The 16597-nt window shown below is 41.5% G+C and overlaps 1 protein-coding gene and 1 pseudogene across 7 annotated transcripts in view; one reads left to right on the forward strand and one right to left on the reverse strand.

Moving 5' to 3' along the window:
• The window catches only part of TRIM2 (tripartite motif containing 2), a 135850-nt gene that overhangs the window by 94463 nt on the left and 24790 nt on the right, over nucleotides 1-16597 (forward strand). For all 7 annotated transcript variants that reach the window (XM_010382882.2, XM_030917470.1, XM_030917479.1 and 4 more), the window contains 2 exons: nucleotides 15453-15556; nucleotides 15800-15967. In XM_010382882.2, coding sequence (XP_010381184.1) covers nucleotides 15453-15556; nucleotides 15800-15967 — 272 coding nt within the window. The remainder of the gene's footprint in view (nucleotides 1-15452; nucleotides 15557-15799; nucleotides 15968-16597) is intronic.
• Nucleotides 11076-12146, reverse strand: LOC115894747 (annotated as a pseudogene).

Genomic DNA, 16597 nt, shown 5'->3' on the forward strand with positions numbered 1-16597 from the left:
AAGGAGAGGAGGAGGGGTGGAAACTTGGAGAAAGAATGGGGTTGGGGCGAGGTTGGGGTGGAAGCAAGAAGGTGCAGGATGAGCCAAGAGAGTTGGAATTGCAAATAGCCCTTCCCTCCTCTGATTTGTGGTCTCTGTCTTTTTAAACTGTCTGTGTTCTCGGTAGAAAGCAACTAAATGTAAACAACAAAGGGCTTGATAATTCTTAAGAGGAGAAAAGTCTGCATTTTAGTTAGCTTCAAAAAGTAACTCCAGCAGCCTTCTCTTCCTCCCTCTTCCATCTAACAATGCAGTATCTCTGAAAGGGTGCTGCACTGTATGTTAGCTGGCACATGTAGAAAAACAATTCTGTGGTTCAAATAAATTGGGGAAACCTTAGGCTAAATGAAGGAAGTTGACTTTTTTAAATTTCCGAACTTCTTAAAACCTTTAGAATCTGCTGATGTGCATTGTAAGTCTCTTAGGCAGGAGAAGGGTAGATAACAGGCAGCACATCCAAACTTCCAACCATAGAACTTTTTCCATGGGAAACATCTTGGGAGATGAAGGCTCTGTGGAACATTCTTGGGCAGAGCTGCTCAATGTTAATGCTTTAGGCTGAATCTTGGTAAAGACCATGATATGATATGTAACTTGTCTGTTCAGAGCATGGAAGCCCTCATACATTCACAGCCAGATGTGCGATATGGGTGCAGGGGTTGTTGATTCTCCACCAGAGCAGAGTGGACGAGCTTGGGTGGATGCAGGACTGGGAAGTGCCCAGGTCTGCCACTCCGGTTCAACTGCTTACTTGAGCCTTGGGCAAATCTTTCAGCTTCCCTGAACTTCAACTTCTATGTCCATGAAATGAAAATGCAAAAATATTTGCTTATCAGAACTATTCTAAGTTCCAAGCTGAATGCTTGACATGTAGGAGGAGCTAAATGAATGAGAGCTATTGTTTTTGCATGTATAATTGATAAGGCTTTTAGATTATCCCTACTACCTTTTCGTTTCAAAAAACTTGCTGGCTCCCCACGGATCTCTTGCATTACAAAGAAATTCATTTTCTCATTTAAACCTCCACCCACCACACCTCCCACCAAGCGACCCCAGTCTACTCCCCTAGGCCATGTGCAGTGAAAGGCTCAGAACTGGAATCGGGCAGATCTGCGTCGGAATCTTGATTCTTCTCACCAGCTGGGCAACTGACTTACCCTTTTTGAACAGTGTTTTCTCCTCTGTAAAGCAAAGGGAATGAAATATTATATAAATCTTAAGGTTGCTGTTGGGGGTGAAATGAGAGAATTCTTGTAATACGCCTGGCATGTTGCCTGTGTACAGTAAGAGCTAAATTAATGGTAGCTAAGATTTTACTCTTGTTATTCATCGTCATGATCATCATTGTCATCTCTGATACCCACTTGAGGAAAGAGACATGTCTTTCAGGGGTTTCCTGTGCTCAAACTGTATTGGTTTTGAGCCCCCAGCTCCCACCCCAGGGACAAGGGAGTGTATCTTCTCCCCTCCTACCCATTGAGAAATGCAGCCATAGTGATGTATTGGCACTGCTGGAAAGGAGTTTAAATGTGTAAACATTCGTAAAGAACTTAGAACAGTGCCTGGCATGCAGCACGATGTCTGACTTTATCAATGAAGTAAAGATGCTGTCTTAGTTTGCTAAAGCTGCCATAACAAAATTCCACAGTCTGGGTGGCTTAAATGACACACATTTATTTTCTCACGGTTCTGAAAAACTGGAACTGTTTTAGAGTTAGAAGTCTAAAATCCTGGTGCTGGGAGGGTGGGTTTGCTCTGAGGCCTCTGTCCTTGCAGATGGCCACCTTCTTGCCTCTTTGTCCTCACATAGTCATCCCTTTGTGGCTTGGCCCCTACTGTCTCTTCCTCTTCCTATAAGAACACCAATCATATTGGATTAGGGCCCCACTTTAACAGCCTCATTTTAATTTAATCACCCCTTCAAAGACCTAATCTCCAAATGTGTATGTATTCATGGTGTACAACATGATGTTTTGATATATGTATACCTTATTGAATGGCTAAATCAGGCTAACATATGCATTACTTCACATATTTATCATTTTTTTTGTAGTGAGAACACTTAAAATCCACTCTTTCAGCAGCTTTCAAGTGTATATAATTTCTTTTTTCTTATTATTGAAACAGGGCCTTGCTCTGTTGGCCAGACTGGACTACAGTAGCATGATCATGGCTCATTGTAGCCTCTACCTCCTGGGCTCAGGTGATCCTCCCACCTCAGCCTCCCAAGTAGCAGGGACCACAGTTGCATGTCACCAAGCCCAGCTAATATTTGTTTTTGTTTTTTTGTAGGGATTGGGTCTCAGCATGTTACCCAGGCTGGTCTCAAACTCCTGGGCTCAAACAATCTGCCCATCTCGGCCTGCCAAAGTTCTGGGATTACCGGCGTGAGCCACCATCCTGGCCATAATATATTAACTACAGTCACCATGATTTACAATAGTTCTCTTGAACTTATGCCTCTTTTTAAACTAAATTTTTCTGTCTTTTGATCAACATCTCTCCAATCCTTTTACCCCCACTCTTCCCAGCCTCTGGTATCTACCATTTTACTGTCTGTTGCTATGAATTCAACAATTTTAGATTCCTCATATAAGTGAGATCATGTACTATTTGTCTTTCTGTGCCTGGCATAATGTCCTTTAGGTTCACCCATGTTGTCACAAATGACAGGATTTCCTCTTTTTGAAGCTGAATAGTATTCCATTATATATATATATACCACATTTTCTTTATTCATTTGTTGATGGACACTTAAGTTGATTCCATATCTTGGCTATTGTGAACAGTGCTGCAGTGAAACATGGGGGTACAGATATCTCTTTGACATCCTGACTTCATTTTCTTTAGATGTTTTAGATACAGTGAGTTCTAGATTTCTCTTCAAAGAATCAGTATGTCAGTATGTTCAGTTCTTTGTCCTCCATTTTAAAGTTTATCTTCCTCATAGTTTCAGAAACAACCTTTTCCATCAGTTTTAATTGGTAGTTCACATCTGTTCCCCTGGTCACCTTCTCCGTCCTGACTCATCCCGATCACCTGCTTTGACCTGAGTCACCTCTGTCACCTGCTCTGATCTAAGTCACCTTTAGTTACCTGTTCCTAACCGTCCTTCCCACCAAAATACTCACCCCACCACTCTGGCTCATACCCCTACTCTCTTTAAAATAGCCAATCGGAATTAGCTTAGACTGTGTGGTCCAACCCTAGCCAATAGGGGAACGACACAACAGTAGGGGCTACCTGCGTCAGGAATAAGAACTCCTTCCCCCCCCTTGTCCAGGTGTGCTCTCGCCATTACTCCATTAGCAAGTCGCACTCTTCTATAGAAGTAAAAATTGCCTTGCTGAGAAAATTAAATTTATGTTTGAGTGCTATTTCTTTGCAGCACCAAAAATTTGTTTCTAACAGATATATACCCAGTACTGGGATTGCTGGTTCATATGATAGTTGTATTTTTAATTTTTTTAAGAACTTCCATACTGTTTTCCATAATGGCTGTACTAATTTATATTCCCACCAACCTGTGCCAGGGTCCACTGTCTCCACATCTCTGCCAACACTTGATATCTTTTATCTATTTTTTGAGACAGAGTCTCGCTCTGTTTGCCCAGGCTGGAGTACAATGGCGAGATCATGGCTCACTGCAACCTCAACCTCCAGATCCTCCCAATAAAGCCCCCCAAGTAGCTGGGACCACAGGCATGTGCCACCATACCTGACTAATTTTTTCTTTTGTGTTTTTGGTAATAGCCATTCTAACAGGTATGAAGTATTATCTCATTTTGGTTTTAATTTGCATATTCCTGATGATTAATGATGTTCACCTTTTTTTTTTTTTTTTTTTTTGAGATGGATTCTCACTCTGTTGCCAGGCTGGAGTGCAGTGGCATGATCTCAGCTCGCTGTAACCGCCGCCTCCCAGGTTCAAGTGATTCTCCTGCCTCAGCTTCCCAAGTAGCTGGGACTACAGTCGTGCACCAGCATGCCCAGCTAATTTTTGTAGTTTTAGTAGAGACAGGGTTTCACCATGTTGGCCAGGATGGTCTCAATCTCTTGACCTTGTGATCCACCCGTCTTGGCCTCCCAAAGTGCTGAGATTACATTTTTTATATACTGGTTGGCCATTTGTATGTCTTCTCTTGATAAATATCTATTCAGGTTCTTTGCCTGTTTTTTTTTTTTTTTTTGTATTTTAAAAATAGACATGGAGGCCGGCCTCAGTGGCTGATGCCTATAATCCCAGCACCTTGGGAGGTCGAGGTGAGTGGATCACCTGAGGGCAGGAGTTCGAGGCCAGCCTAGCCAACATGATGAAACCTCATCTCTACTGAAAATACAAAAATTAGCCAGGTGTGGTGGCAAACGCCTGTAGTCCCAGCTACTCGGGAGGCTGAGGCAGGAGAATCGCTTGAACCCAGGAGGCAGAGGTTGCAGTGAGCCAAGATCATACCACTGCATTCCAGCCTAAGTGACAGAGCAAGACTCTATCTCAAAAAAAAAAAAAAAAAAATAGACATGGGGTCTCACCTTGTTGCCCAGGCTGAATTCAAACTCTGGGCTCAATGGACTCAAGCAGTTCTCCCATCTCAACCTCTGGAGTAGCTGGAACTATAGGCATGCACCACCACACCCAGCCAACCTTTGCCTATTTTAAAATCAGGCTATTTTTTTTCATGCTATTGAGTTGTTTGAATTCCTTGTGTATTTCGGATATTAACCTCTTATCAAGATGTAATATTCTCCCATTCTGTATGTTGTCTCTTCACTCTGGTGATCTTTTGCTGTACAGCTCTTTAGTTTGATGTAATTCCATGTGTCCGTTTTTGCTTTTGTTGCCTGTGCTTTTGCATTCATATTCAAAAAATCATTGCCCAGAACAGTGTCATGGAGTTTTTCCCTGTTTTCTGCTAGTGGTTTTACAGTTTCAGGTGTTATGTTTAAGTCTCTAATCCAGTTTGAGTTGATTTTTGTATGTGGTGTGAGATGAAAGTCTGATTTCATTCTTCTGCATGTAGCTATCCAGTTTTCCTAGTACCATTTATTGAAGAGACTGATCTTTCCTCATTGTGTGCTCTTGGCATCTTTGTTGAAAATCAACTGTAAATGTGTGGATTTATTTCTGAGCTGTCTATTCTGTACCAATGGTCTATGTTTTTATGCCAGTACCATGCTGTTTTGATTACTATAGCTTTGAAGTCGATTTTGAAATAAGATGGTATGATGCCTCCAGCTTCATTCTTTTGGCTCAACATTGCTTTGGCTATTTGTGAGTTTTTGTGGTTCCATGTGAATTTTAGGATTGCTTTTTCTATTTCTGTGAAAAGTGTCATTGATATTTTGATAGCAGTTGCCTTTTAGATCACTTGGGGTATGGGCATTTTGTTAATATTCTTCCAATCTATGAATATGAGCCACCTTTTTATTTATTTATGTTGTCTTCAATTTTTTTCATCAATGTCTTATAGTTTTCTGTGTACAGATCTTTTACCTCCTTGGTTAAATTCATTCCTACATTGTTATTGTTGATTTTTTCTTGCATTCCTCTTTAACTTTACATTCAAATCCAGTATCTAGTCAAAAGACAACATTCACTATGCAACAATATACCTCAAAAAACATTTCTAGGGCACCTAGTGCCTGCCAGGCATTATTCTAGGCATATTCTAGGTGTCACCCTCTTCAGCTGACAGTTTGGGATGGTAGATGTATGAGCAACTAACAGCATGAGATAGGTGATGGTAAGCTGTAGAAATGGGAAGGAATTTAAACCAGGACTTTAATGATGGGTAGGACTTACCCAGGTTGGCAGGCAGAATTGGTGTCCCAGGCAAAGGGACCAGTGTGAAGAGGTACAGGAAGGTGAAGAGGAGAGGACATGATTGTTATTTCGAAGACACATCCCATATAGCGTGAAAAAGTTCAAAGGAATGAAAAGTAATGAGGTTGGACAAATCAGCAGTGCAGGCTGCTTGAACGCCCTCTGTGCTCTCACACACCTTTGTCCATGAATTCTTTTCCCAATTTTATCCTTGCCTCAAAAACCACCTTCTCTATCAGAATCCACTTTGATTATTATTACTTATGCTTGGGTCTTATTACCCAAGAAGGTAAATTCCTTGAGGTCAAGGATGTTGTCTTTAATCACATATAATTCCCGAAAAGTACCCAGAAGAATGCTTTGCATAAGTACTTTGCTGATTTGAATAGGATAAGTTGTGAACTACCTTATGATTTAACTTCCCTCTCACCACTGTCAGGCTCCAGTTTGGAGGCCCAGGAACACACAGATCAGGTGACAATGCATTCAGCTGCAGGGGTAATCATTCATACATATTCACATGCATGGGACGATGCTAGGCAATATCAAACAGCACTGGCCTAAGAACTTGGCTTTTCAACATTCGTACCTTTGACTACAAATCAGTAGAGTTTATGTTATAATTAAAACAGTTCAACTTTTGGCTGGACGTGGTGGCTCATGCCTGTAATCCTAGCACTTTGGGAGGCTGTGGCGGGTGGACCACCTGAGGTCAGCAGTTTGAGACCAGCTTGGCCAACATGGTGAAGCCCCATCTCTACTAAAAATATATATATATATAAATCAGCCAGGCATGGTGGCATGCACCTGTAATCCCAGCTACCTGGGAGGCTGAAGCAGAAGAATTGCTGGAACCCAGGAGGTGGAGGTGGCACTGAGCTGAGATCTTGCCAGTGTACTCCAGCCTGGGTGACAGAGCGAGACTCCGTCTCAAAAAAAAAAAAAAAAGAGTTCAACTTTCTTCTACAATTGTGCCTTTGTGCTGTTAGGTATGTGATAATAGAACATTTATGAATTGAATAATCATTTTGTGCATGTGTTGAAGCCTGCCACATGTAATCCAGAAATCATTCAAAGCCAATCACATACACATGTGAGATGGCAACTGTGATTCTGCTTTTCAGCCGGTAATACACATACTAAGCTTTTTGTAGCACTGATTTTATGCTTAAAGATACATCGTTTTCATAAAACATGTATTGGTGTTTATACAACAACCCTAAATACATGTATTAATTTTATAGATTCATGACATTCATCATTTTCTGGGCAATACCTTTATATTTTTTGGGGTAATTTCAACTCAGATTTTCATATTTGCCCATTCATTATCCAGCCCCTTAGTTGGATGTGACTGCTGTCTGAGCACCTTCTATGCTAGGTCGTCCTTATAAAAGATGAGATACTTACTCGGATCTAGAGGAGGCTGCAGTTTAGAAGGGGACAGACTTGTAAAAGATGTAGCGACTTCAGTATAAATCAAGGCACAGAAGTCAGAATGGTGGGGGGAGTAGGCTGGCATGTGGAAGGAAGTTAAGGAAGGTTCCTAGAGATAACTTTTTTTCTTTCTTTCTTTCTTTTTTTTTTTTTTTTTTTTTTTTGAGACAGTATCTTGCTCTGCTGCCCAGGCTGAAGTGCAGTGGCATGATCTCAGCTTGCTGCAATCTCCACCTCCTGGGTTCAAGTAATTCTCCTGCCTCAGCCTCCCAAGTAGCTGGGGCTACAGGCGTGTACCACCACACCTGGCTGATTTTTGTATTTTCAGTAGAGATGAGGTTTCACCATGTTGGCCAGGCTGGTCTTGAACTCCTGGCCTCAAGTGATCTGCCCTCCTTGGCTTCCTAAAGTGCTGAGATTACAGGCATAAGCCACCATGCCTGGCCCCTTGAGATAACATTTAAATTTAAGCTGGGTTTGAAAGAGAAAGAATTTATCAGATGGAAGGAGGAAAAGAGTGTTATAGAGGAAGGGAAAGCAGGTACAAAGACATGAAAGTGAGAAACTGAGTAGTTTGAGGAACTGTAAATGATTCCATTATCTTGGAGCATCAAATGAAATGAGATACAAGCAGAGATGAGCTTGTTTCCTTGATAAGGAGCTGGGAATTTGTTCTCTGAACCTGTGTTCCTCAAAGTGTGGTCCATAAACCACATGCACGAGAATGCCTTGAGGTGCCTGGTATAATTTAAAATTTCTGAATTCTAAACTGCACTTACAGAATTAGAATCTCATGAGATGGACCAAAGATCTGCATTCTGCAAGCTCCAGTGATACCTATGCATGCTAAGGTTTGGAAACCATAGTTATTATATAGGTGGTGAGAAGGCTTTGAATGGTGTAATGTAGTGTAGTGACTTACTAAGATAATTACTTTCCAGAGAACCTGGAGGCATTATAGGAGATCTATTGGAAATGTTTCCCAGGAAGCAGGGAGATGATTAAGAAGTTTTTGCAGTAGTCCACATGAGCTATTATAAGTGCCAGAATTAAGAGTGATGTGATGGAGTAGAGAGAAAACAGTATGTTTATAAAATGCTTTGGAAGGAGAGAGAGAAATTTGGTGAACAATTTAAACTCCTAGCTGTTAGACTTGAGTGCTGTAGGGAAGTGATGCAGTAGAGTAGATAGTTAAGGCTGTGAACTTTGAAGCTAGACTGCCCCAACACTGGTAGTTTTTTATCTGTGCAATTTTTGATAAGTTGCTTAGCCTCTCAGTGCCTCAGTTTCCTTTATAAAGTTACAAAGTTTCCTTTGTTTTGAGGATTAAATTAATTAACAGCAAAAAAAGCTTGGAACAATGCCTGGCACTAAATAGTGTCCAATACATTTTAGAGAGGCAAAGTAGGTAGTACTAGTTAGCGTATTCATAGTTGTAGTCTAGAACTAATAGTTAACATAATTAGTTAGAAACATGGTAGATAAAGAGCTTGTCTCAGTCCATTTTCTGTTGCTGTAACAGAATACCTGAGACTGGTTAATTTATAAGGGAAAGAAGTTTATTTGGCTCGTGGTTCTGGAGGCTGTGAAGTGCAGAGGCATGGTGACAGCTTCTGGCTAGGGCTTTTGTACTGCATCATAATATGGTGGAAAAACGGAAGGATAAGTGAGCAAATGCAAAAGAGACCACAAGAGCAAGCTCAGCTCCCTTTTAAAACAATTCATTCGTGTGAGAACTCACCCCTCCAAAATGCTATTGATCTATTCATGAGGGATCTGCCCTCACAACCCAATAACCCCTTAAAAACCTGACCTCCCAACACTACCACATTGGGAATTCAGGTTCTAATAACTGGAACTTTTTTGGGGGGACCCATTCAAACTATAGCAGAGACCAAAAGTTTAATTGCTCACGCCTGTAATCCCAGCACTTTGGGAGGCTGAGGCGGGCGGGTCACGAGGTCAGGAGTTCGAGACCAGCCTGACCAACATGGTGAAACCCTGTCTCTACTAAAAACACAAAAATTAGCCGGGTGTGGTGGCAGGTGCCTGTAAACCCAGCTACTCAGGAGATTGAAGAATCGCTCGAACCCAAGAGGTAGAGGTTGCAGTGAGCTGAGATCATGCCATTGCACTCCAGCCTGGGTGACAGAACAAGACTCCATCTCAAAAAAAAAAAAAAAAAAAGTTTAATTGCCCAGCTTGAATCCCAGCCTGCTATTATCAGCCAAATGACTTAGGGGAACTCTCTGTGCCTTAGTTTATCTGTAAAATGGGAATGATATTAATGTATACCATATATGGTGGGGATTAAAATAATGCAAGTAAAGGCTTAAAACAGTGCAGGCACATGGTAAGGACTCAATAAATATTGACTACTATTGTCATTATCATTATTAAGCAAGAAAAGGAAGCTAAGATGAAGAGCATATATGTTTCAGTTTTGATCTTCCAGGTTGAAGTGTATAGTAGGCAGTTTGTAGTACAGGTTTGGAGCTCAGCAAAGAAGTCAGAGCTAGAGACATCAATTTGGAAGCAAAAAGTATAGAGAAGTTACTTCAAATCATGAGTTTCAGTGAAATGTCAAAGATAAATGTTGTCATTCAGGAAGGAATAGATGGGGAATGGAAGCAGGAGAAAGGAAGAGGCATTTTCTGAACCAGGCATTGTGCTACTTACAATTCTTAGTAGATATAATATACTTTCCATTCCCAATAACTCTACAGTATCATATTTGTTATGCTGGAGCCAAGCCATACTGGCTTATTCAGTGACTTCATGTTGGTAGCTTGCAATTGGCCTTGATGAAAGTATTTACACTGTAGAAATGGGAAATGCTACAAATCAGAGCTCCCCTGTCCTCCGAGGCTCCCAGCCCTTGCCCTGCCAAGAGCCACATTACTAAGACAACATACAATTATCCTTGCTGTTGAAGAAATGGAAGCTTAGAGAAGTGAAGTCCCTGCCTTTTAAATTGCACAATGATTCCTCTTCATTGAAAATGCCCTTTAACTACTGTGGTTTTCCGAAGTTGAGATATTTGATGCTTCTCATACTTGAAAACTTAATTGTATGCCCACTGTGAGTGAGTTATTACATTACTCTAACACTGTATTAGGAAACAATCCTGAATGAGTTTAGAGAAATAGTTTAGAGCATCTGTTGATGATGATTTAAAACACAGGGATTATATTTCCTTGACTGTTAAAGAGTTTGCTGACTAGAAGCCATGAGCTGGTTTTATCAGCTATTATACTAAAAAGAGTCATTGAACAAAGGGGAAGTCAGATGATGTGGGAGGGAGTGAAAGAATTACAGGTAAATAGTCTCAAATTGTTCAACTCATTATATACCATACCTTAATGAGTTGATGAGAAGTTAAATGAAACACTCACTTTACTCTAGAACAGTGTAATTTAAAATGGATGTATAAAATTGCTTAGCATGAATCCAGAGACTTTACAGGAAAATATATATATATATTTTTTTTTAACTTGTTTCTAAAGTACAGATTCAGTTTATTAATCTGTTTATGACACAGTTCACAGGAGGCAAAGTGTTTCATATCACAGAGTTCACTTCCAACTCCTGGGAATGTTCATTTCTTTGGCTTACAGGAGAGACTAGACAGGAAAGCCAGGCACTGCTTAGGCAACTAAAATGAGGTTGGGGGCAATGCTAATATCATCCTCACAAAAACAGCCACAGGGACTGTTAGTCACAAGCTGGTTTTCTGGACCTGTTAGCTGGAAGTATTGGGAGCATCATTTCTGGATGCTCATGCTGTGTCGAGCTTCAGCCATCTCCAACACACAGGTACAGCACCCTTAGTGTCTTGCTGGATGTAATAGTACAGGGACTTACTGTACTTTCTCTTGAATTCAGACCTAATTTTCAACATGTCCACCTCATTGTGGGAGACCATGATTCTGATCAGTACCTTTATCTTGAGTCCCCTTGCCCTTCATGGAGTGGTACAGCCAGTCAGCAAAATACAGGGGTTTGTTCTGAATACACTGGACCAGCTTCAGGAAAGCATTTTCCAGGTCTCCATTAACCTCTTTCTTGATGCTCTCCAACATGTCATAAGGGCTGTAGCTCTTGTGCCTATTAAATACTTTCTGGAGGTGGGACATGCTCTGCTCAGTCATGATGGTGATCCACGTGGGAACATCAGTTCCTTTCCTCTTCACCCCCGTGTCATAGAGATCCCAGGCATTTTGGTCAATCAGTTCATAATCAATGACAGAGCCGTCCTCTGCTCTTCTACCCTTTGCTAGGGCAACGCGTCTGGTGACTTGCAGAAGTCACCAGATGTGTCCGAAATAATGTCCTTCTCTAGATCAGTCTTGTACATTTCCTTTAGACTCTGTTAATTTCCTGCAGCTCCTGGTTGGTTTTCGAGCAGATGATCTCAATGAGGGGGTCCTTGTTGGTTCCCAGCCCCTTCATGGAAGCTTTTAGCTCAGAAGCGTCATACTGAGCAGGTGTCTTTAATAGGCCCAAAGCCACTATCTAGGTGGCCAGATAAGGCTGACTTCAGTGCTGATGCAAGTTCCTTTTTGGTCCTTCTCTGGTAGGTGAAGGCAATATCCTGTCTCTGTGCATTGCTGTGGTTAGTCAAAATGTTGACAGTGGTGATCTCATCCATGCCTTTGGTCTTGATGGCCATTTCAGTGTTCAAAGCGTCCTGTTCAGTGTCAAAGTTGGTGTAGGCTTTGACTGACCCATATGCACTTAGGGGTGTAGAGTGTTCACCCTCCAAGCTGAGGTTGCACAGGATTTCATGAACAGTAGACATTTTGAAGGAAGCTGGACTGAGCACCGAGATCTGAGAGCGTCCCCAGATGCTAAGCTGAAAATATATTATTTTATGCCCCTCTCCCCTGCCCCACCTCTGCAAACTACCACCTTTCCTCCCTAAAATATATGAGGAGGGAGGTCATGCAAAGTTGGCATCTTAGGTCATTATAGGACCATCACCCCATCCTTGAGAATCTCATCCTTGGGAACTCTTCTTGCATTTCAAGTGGAAAAAGATGTGACTAATATTGACTAAGTGCTAGGCACTGTGCTGTGTTATAGAGTGAGGTGGTGAACAGGATGGATGTTGCTCCTGCCCTCAAGCAGCTTACAGTGTAGTGAAGGATACAAACAGTTAAATAAAGTATCATGTGTTAAATGTTCATTGATTCCATATTCATGCATGTTGTTGGGATTGGGATTCTATGTGGATCAAGTATCAAAGATCCTTTCTTCTGATACATTTGGATTAAAATATGACAGTATCTGGATCTCAAATTTTTCTTTCACGCTGGTGCTAGTAGATGAGATGCAGAGTTAGTGAGTAAACTTGATAGGGTCCATGATTCAATAAACTGACCACCACATGGGTATGGTGAGAACCAGCTCATCTATGATGATTCTGCCCAGCAGTTTTGTTGTTGATTTTATTCTAAGTTTAATCCATCACCAATTTCAATTCCTAAACCCAAAAATCTGTTTCAGACAAATCTAGTCCCAAACAGTGTTTAAGCAGGTGTTTGACATTAGCCATCACCAGTGCATCCTTGTCTACCCTTTCCTAAGGCACTGCATTGATGTCGAAAAACAAAATAGCAAATGGCTCTTTTCTTTTTTTTTTTTTTTTTTTGAGACAGAGTCTTGCTCTGTCATCTAGGCTAGAGTGCAGTGGTATAATCTCGGCTCACTGCAACCTCTACCTCCCATGTTTAAGCGATTCTCCTGCCTCAGCCTACAGAGTAGCTAGGATTACAGGCACACACTACCATGCCCAGTTAATTTTTGTATTTTTAGTAGAGATGGGGTTTCACCATGTTGGCCAGGCTGGTCTCGAACTCCTGACCTCAGGTGATTCATCCACCTCAGCCTCCCAAAGTGCTGGGATTATAGGCATGAGCCACTGCGCCCAGCCCAAATTGCTCTTTTGAATGTAAATGAAATTACAAATGTGAAGAATGCTTCTCTCTCTCTAACTAAGAAACATTTAGCTTTCTTCATGGTCATTTTTGAGCAAAATTCATTGTTTCCATTCATTAATATTTACATCACCTTATTGAAATAAATTATAAAAACTTCCTTTGAAACAAAACCAGATGTCTGTCAACCTGTAGATGATTTGCTGTTTTTCTCTCTGCCTCATCTATTCTTTTTTTTTTTTTTTTTTTTTTTGAGGCGGAGTCTCGCTCTGTCGCCCAGGCTGGAGTGCAGTGGCCTGATCTCAGCTCACTGCAAGCTCCGCCTCCCGGGTTTACGCCATTCTCCTGCCTCAGCATCCCGAGTAGCTGGGACTACAGGCGCCCGCCATCTCGCCCGGCTAGTTTTTGTATTTTTAGTAGAGACGGGGTTTCACCGTGTTAGCCAGGATGGTCTCGATCTCCTGACCTCGTGATCCGCCCGTCTCAGCCTCCCAAAGTGCTGGGATTACAGGCTTGAGCCACCGCGCCCGGCCCTGCCTCATCTATTCTTTTAAAAGAGAGTCTAGTATGGCCAGGTGTGGTGGTTATCGTGGCATGTACCTATAGTTCCAACTACTCGAGAAGCTAACACCAGAGAATCGCTTAGGCCCAGGAGTTTGAGACCAGGCTGGACAATGTTGCAAGACCCTGTCTCAAACAAACAAAAGAAAACAAATCAGAAAAAGTATCTAGTATGGGTGGAAATATTTTCTTGGATTAATGAATTTCCTTTTGCCTTTCTTATTTAATCTACAAAGCACCCTGTGAGAATATGTTTTTATAATTTTAGGAAGAATATCCAGCCTGTGATATATTGAATCTTTGAAAATAATCTCGGCCGGGCGCGGTGGCTCAAGCCTGTAATCCCAGCACTTTGGGAGGCCGAGATGGGCGGATCACGAGGTCAGGAGATCGAGACCATCCTGGCTAACACGGTGAAACCCCGTCTCTACTAAAAAATACAAAAAACTAGCCGGGCGAGGTGGCGGGCGCCTGTAGTCCCAGCTACTCGGGAGGCTGAGGCAGGAGAATGGCGTAAACCCGGGAGGCGGAGCTTGCAGTGAGCTGAGATCCGGCCACTGCACTCCAGCCCGGGCGACAGAGCGAGACTCCGTCTCAAAAAAAAAAAAAAAAAAAAAAAAAAAAAAAAAAAAAAAAAAAAAAGAAAATAATCTCTAAGTAAATCTGTAATATGAAAATCAGCCTACTGTTTTTATAACATCTGTGGCCTTCGGTTTGTTAAATGTACTGAAAGTCAAGTGTCCACGTTTCTTCCAAGAGCTGCTGAGTGAGAGGGTTGAATTTTGGCAAAACTGTAAAATAAGGCCCCTCTCCTGTTGTATATCCTCAGGGCAGGGCCCCTTTGCCAGGTTCCCTTCTCCCACTAAAACCCAGAATGGCAGGACCCAAACTGAGTCTGAACCATCCCAAATGCCCCCCACACCCCAAATGCAAACCAGGTCCACAAAGATAGAAGACAAGGGCAGAGTGAGCAGGGCTGAGAATGTTCATTCTGAGAATGCCATGCCCAAGGCAGCACAGACCTGGCAGATAGCAGTGGCATAGGGTAAAGTGGGAAAGCCATGTCAGATAAAGGCAGGCCATATTAGTTTTTATTATGATGTCTTTGTGGGATCTAAGAATATTTTAAACATGTTTATATCCTAAATGTGGCTTTTTTAAAGCAATTAGGTTGCTCAGTCACTTTTTTTTTTTTAAACCATAGATTTAGAGAGAAACTGGTCCTGTTAGCTCAATTCAATGAAAAACAACAAGCTTTTGAAAAGAGTTATTAAGAGGCAGTTTATATTTCTCAAGTTAGTCTACATGTTGTCGCTTAGGAAGTACTTTTTACTTTCTCAGGCCTGTAACAGATGATATGGGCGAAACAGAATTATAAAAAATAGTTTCCACCTTTTAAAAATATGCAGCTACAAATTAATAAGAGAAGATTGACATTTGCTTTAAAAAGTGATTTTGCCGAGACTATTGGTCAGGGAGAGAGGTTTAATAGCATATGGATTTGGTCATTGAGCAGAGAGGGTGCCCTTTTTTTAAAGTATATTTAAAAACAATGCATTCTCAGGTACCTATGGAAATCTGAATTATTCTCTTGCTGAAACGGAGAAATCTAACCCTTTAGTGCTTAATTTTTACAGTTTTGTCATTTATTTTAGGTACCAAAGGAAGAAATAAAGGAGAGTTTACAAATCTTCAGGGGGTAGCTGCATCTACAAGTGGAAAGATATTAATTGCAGACAGTAACAACCAATGTGTGCAGGTATAGCCCCTAATTATATACCTTTAACTACTTATATTGATAAAAATAGATATAGTTACATATTTTCCTACTTCAGACTTAAGATATATGGTGTAAGGAAAAAAGCTTATGTGCATGTAGACTTTTCTTCAAATAGAGTTTGCATGTTCTGATCTCTGTATGTATGGCAGATGTTTTTGCCTATGTCTTCCTCAGTGATGCCTGTGCTAGTTCACATTCCAATGAATGTAATTTATTTCACAGATATTTTCCAATGATGGCCAGTTCAAAAGTCGTTTTGGCATACGGGGACGCTCTCCGGGGCAGCTGCAGCGGCCCACAGGAGTGGCTGTACATCCCAGTGGGGACATAATCATTGCCGATTATGATAATAAATGGGTCAGCATTTTCTCCTCCGATGGGAAATTTAAGGTAAGATTAACTACTAATTGTTCACTAAACAATGGAGAGGAGGAATAGGAAATACAAGATGAAATTGTGTATTTCTTTTTTAAGATGCCATGCAACATTCAACAATTCTTTATACACAAAGACATCTGCACATCTAAGTTTGTGAAGTGAGAGTAACAGTGATAATTTCATAAGTCTATTCATATATATCCTAAATGTGGCTTTGTTTTTTAAAGCAATTAGGTTGCTCAGTCACTTTTTTCTTTAAAACCATAGATTTAGAGGGAAACTGATCCTGTTAACCTCAATTCAATGAAAAACAACAAGCTTTTGAAAAGCGTTATTTTTTTTGTTTGTTTTTTGAGACGGAGTCTCGCTCTGTTGCCCGGGCTGGAGTGCAGTGGCCGGATCTCAGCTCACTGCAAGCTCCGCCTCCCGGGTTTATGCCATTCTCCTGCCTCAGCCTCCGAGTAGCTGGGACTACAGGCGCCCACCACCTCGCCCGGCTAGTTTTTTGTATTTTTTAGTAGAGACGAGGTTTCACCGTGTTAGCCAGGATGGTCTCGATCTCCTGACCTCGTGATCCGCCCGTCTCGGCCTCCCAAAGTGCCGGCTTGAGCCACCGCGCCCGGCCTGAAAAGCGTTATTAAG

This window comes from Rhinopithecus roxellana, chromosome 2 (assembly GCF_007565055.1).
Source record: "Rhinopithecus roxellana isolate Shanxi Qingling chromosome 2, ASM756505v1, whole genome shotgun sequence".
NCBI lineage: Eukaryota > Metazoa > Chordata > Mammalia > Primates > Cercopithecidae > Rhinopithecus > Rhinopithecus roxellana.